Source organism: Octopus bimaculoides, chromosome 3 (assembly GCF_001194135.2).
Source record: "Octopus bimaculoides isolate UCB-OBI-ISO-001 chromosome 3, ASM119413v2, whole genome shotgun sequence".
Lineage (NCBI taxonomy): Eukaryota > Metazoa > Mollusca > Cephalopoda > Octopoda > Octopodidae > Octopus > Octopus bimaculoides.
The window spans coordinates 126360743-126365504 of record NC_068983.1 but is presented as its reverse complement, the minus strand read 5'-3'; the positions used below and the strand labels follow the sequence as shown (position 1 = coordinate 126365504).

Sequence of the window (4762 nt, the reverse complement as noted above, 5' to 3'; positions counted from 1 at the left end):
ATATATATATATATACATACACATATAAACGTGTGTGTATAATTTTGTAATTTTAATATCGGCAAAGTTATTATATTTGCAATAATTTTTTTCAAATTTATTGAAATAATTTGCTATATTAAAAATCTAAATACCATGTACTCATCTATAGCTTCTTTCGTGAAACGATGTATATCTTTGAAATAATAATAATAATAATTATTATTATTATTAATATAAAAAGATCTAGCTGTCTTTTCAATGTAGAAAACTAAAATATTGTCCGGTTATGCGCTCTGATAAATAGTTTGCCATATCCCCTTTTAGCTTTTGCTTTTCAAGAATTGTTATATGAAATCTAGCTTCGAAACAAATTCTGTTGTTTCAGCAATATTTTTTGACGGTGCTCAATGGTGATACGAACCTCATACTGTTTCTATCTCGCCTTATTTTTATTACATTTTACTAAATAAAGTTTTGATCGTTTAATTATTATTCGGTCTATCGAGGAAATATTTTATCTGTCCTGTCGCCATCATTCGTGACCCGATCCATTTGTCCTTGCTACTCCAAGACTGAGGAAGGTATTTGGTTGAGTAGTAGACTAAATGGTTAATCTAGAAAACGATCAATTGATAGCTAACTAGCCAAAGAGAATCTCTGTTAGAGATGTAAGTAGTTTTTACACAGAAAAGTAATATTTATCGTCACCTAAACGTGGGTGTTTTATCAGAACAAAAAATATATTATTTTAACCCCAGGATGACACCTGCTCCAGCTGGTTATTCAATGCGCTTCGCACTCGAAATGTATTCGTTTCTACTCTAAGCACAACGCCCGACATTTTGGGGGAGGGGGACGTGTATTAGATCGAACCAAGTACACAATTGGTATTTAATTTATCAACCTCGAAAGGACGTACGGCAAAGTCGACCACGGTGGAATTTGAACTCAAGACGCAAAGACACACGAAATGCCGGTAAGCATTTCTCCCGGCGTACTAACGTTTCTGCAAGCTCGCCGCCTTGCACTCGAAATATATTGTAAGCGGGGTGAAACCACCCTACTATTCTAGCCCTCAGATCACCAGATCACAGTTAATCGACCTCATGTTGATCACTTCCAGCGACGGAAATTCTTATGTTAGACATGGCAGTAATTCATACCAGCTGGCAATATATAGAGATGCAGTCACAGATTTTATTAAGGAGCTAGTTTGCTAATTGCAAAATCAATGACTGTGTTACACAGCTTTTCTAAATATTTCAAGCTGGGGTGAACTACTGCTATGTCAGGTAGATGTGTATGCATCACTGAGGTTGACCAAAATGAAGTCGAAATCCCGTGAGCTAGTGGTCCTAGCGCTAAAATAGTAAGGAATTCGCTCCCCATTAGCAATGTATATCGAGTGCAAAGTGCTATGAATAACCAGCTGGAAGAGGTGTCCTCCTGGAGTTAAAATAGCAGTATCGTCTGTTCTTATCTATCACCCACATTTAGATGGCAATAAAATTACTTCTCAGTATAATTACTGCTGTCGACTCAAATAGAGATTTTCTTAAGGAGTTAGTTTGCTAATTGCAAAATCAGGAACTGTGTAGCACTGTTCTGGAGTGAACTATTGCTATGTCTAGCAGACGAGAATCCATCACTGAAGATGAACTAAATGAAGTGGAAATCACGTGACCTGGTGATCTGTAGCAACAATAGAATGGAATGGAATTCGCCCACCGCCTGCAATAAATATCGAGCGCAAAACGCACTGACAAACCAGCGGGAGAAAGCCTCCTCCTGACGTTAAAATAACAGTATCGTCTGTGCTGATAGAACACTCACAATTACACGTCAATAAAAAATAATCAATGGCTTAACTGGCTAACAGCTTGGTTAATAATTATGAGATATGGGGAATAGTTATATCCTCTGGGTTTCTTATTGGCAGGATGACTTTCACACGATGTAAACATTTTTCTTTATTTTCGCTATATTTCTACATAGTAATTTAGATCAAGAAAGAATAAATATGTTTCACTGTAAAAATATGCCAACTAATGTTACTAACCTTGGCTATAATTAAAATATTCTAGACAACAAATGTAAAAATAAAGGATATTTTCGTGGTAATTTGCGTATGTTTTTGTCATTTTCTAAGAGTCTGAAATATCTACGCGTTTCTGTATTGCAGTTCCTGTATTGCCGACCAGAGACAGTGGCCATGTTGGGGCGCGGCCATTATTCAAATGTCTTTAAGTTATTTGGTTTAAATATTTATTGGTATTATAAGAGTACATAGAAACTGGAAAGATAATAAAATTAAATAGATAGGTAGATAGATGTGTCTACAGATATATCAACAGATATCAAATAGAGAGTTCTATGAATAGCATACAAGTATGTACTTGAAATGAAAAGAAATGTGATCTCAATTGCTAAATAAAGCTGACTGAGCCTTGGTGGTAGCTTGAGAGCAAAAAGTGTAGTTGATATATATATATATATATATATATATATATATACAGAGAGAGAGGGGGAGAGATAGAGAGAGAGAGGGGGGGGGAATTAGTTTTATCATTTTAATTTATCTTTTAATTCCTTAAACTATAAATCACGTAGTATGTATGAGATATATTACTAGAAGCAAAATAAGCAATGTTTTAAATTTATTTTGATGGCGTTTGTATGTACAGTTCCGATTAAATGACAGGATTCTTAAGGACGATTTTAAAATCCATTGCTTGTGTTTAATATAATAGTAAATGAAATTTTTTGTATATAATATTTACATCCACACTTTAATAGCTTTTTGCTCTTATGGAGATATAGAATAAGAATTTCAACGTAGTGATTCAATGTTAGTGCCAATATACAAACAATGATTGATTTACAACGACATTCCTATATATTCAATACATACACATATGTGGGCCTGTGTTTGTGCGATTGATTATGTATGTCTCTTTTTCTGAGAGTAATGGGGAAAGTGTGTATATATTTATAAATATAAACGTATCTTCATTTTTATAAATTTGTATTGGTTAACGTGAGTGAATTTGTATATACTCAATGTTGGCTACGTATGTAATTTCAGAATTACTATAGTATTATTAGTATGTATATTAAATATATGAAATATGCAGATGTGGCTTTCGCTAAAGAGTTTGCTTCCTAGATATTCAGGTCCGGTATCAGTTCCAATACGTGGTAGTATAGGGAAAAATCTCCTACTTTATTCTGAGGGCGACTAACTGAAAGAAGCCCGTCTTCCATATGTAAATGTGTATGTGTGTGCTTATATATGCATGTATCAGTGTGTGTGTGGGGGTTTGTGTGTGTGCGTGTGTGTGTGTGTGTGTGTGTGTGTGTGTGTGTGTGTATGCGCCTGAGTTAGTGTGCTTGTTATTTTATAAGTGTTTGTCTCTGATGACCTATTCACAACAGATGTGTTTTCGATTCCGTAAAAACGATACGGTAAAAAACAAAAATATTCTACACAAAAAATAACAAGCATAGAAAATAAAGTAAGTCCGAGAAATTCCTCCGAGGTGTTGTCTCACCGTGGCTGCAGTCACATGAACGAAACAGTTAAAAGTTAAAACATAAAATGTATATTTGCATCGCACGTTTAATAATATTTTAATGGCAAATTAACGTTCATAACACAGATAGAAATGAAGCAATTTCATATAATTTTCGAGGGATCGGCGTAACCATTTATTTTGTCATACTACTATTCTTGCTGCTGCTGCTACTACTACCACTACTACTACTACACTTGAATATCAGATTACTACGTGCATTACTCTTTCTTGTTTTACTCTTTCTGTTGTTATCCTTGCTGCCGCTTATGCTGGGAATTATATTATGCTCATAACCTTCAGAAAGTTTTACTTTATAACATTGCTCGTACTTATCATTTACCAAACAATACGCGTCACATTCATTTGAACATGAATCCATGACTGCAATATCTTCAAATGAGGTAAACATTTCAAGTACTGCTTCTACATACACTTCTGATACAGTCGAGTTCAAATAAATAGTCATCTGTCTAAACCCATGACTGTATAAATTTATAGGAGATGCATTGTTACATGGTGATTCACACAGCTGCCCATCATTGGAATAAGATATAGATATATTTAAAGGAACAATTGTCCAGCTCTCTGTACACTTGTAATACTTACAATAATTGTCAGTGGCAGGACCTTCGTTGCAGTCTCTGCTCGATGGAACGCATTGTTCATTTAGACACGTAAGGTACTGCGAAGTGCATCCTTGTTTGTTTAGTTTACAAGCCGGTTGCGGTGAAAATGTATATACATACTTGGAGAGTAATATATTCAACTCTATGGCTTGTTTTATTGTAACAGGAATTAAACTAATACTACGGTTCAATGGATAGATATCATCAGATGGATATAATTGTGTTATGTCTTTACCAAAGCCGGCTTTCTCTTTCAAGAAGTAATCCCAGACTAAGTCATAAAATGTATGTAGTAACCAGAACACAGGATCACTGGCTGAAACTGAAGCATCACGCATGTCTCCACCAACAAAGCTGTGGCTTTTATTGTGTACAACCTCCAATTTTGTAAATGGGTAATGAAGCACATTCACTACGGTTTCCATCGATGGAAGTTCGTCGTTGTTTCCAAGGTATCTTTCTACAAATCCGCGATCATGTGACCAACCCTTAAAAATACCTATATAATGAAGACAACAAAATAGACATTATGTTACGATAATATAGTGCAGAAAAGAGAAAATTATTTATTAATCTTTT

At 34.7% G+C, this 4762-nt stretch overlaps 1 protein-coding gene across 1 annotated transcript in view; it reads right to left on the bottom strand.

The window, feature by feature from the left end:
- Positions 1-3596: 3596 nt before the first annotated feature.
- LOC106878500 (putative tyrosinase-like protein tyr-1) overlaps positions 3597-4762 on the bottom strand; it is a 24768-nt gene continuing 23602 nt past the window's right edge. The window contains exon 4 of the mRNA XM_014927727.2: positions 3597-4682. Within this exon, the coding sequence (XP_014783213.2) occupies positions 3691-4682 (992 nt within the window). The 3' untranslated portion in view covers positions 3597-3690. The remainder of the gene's footprint in view (positions 4683-4762) is intronic.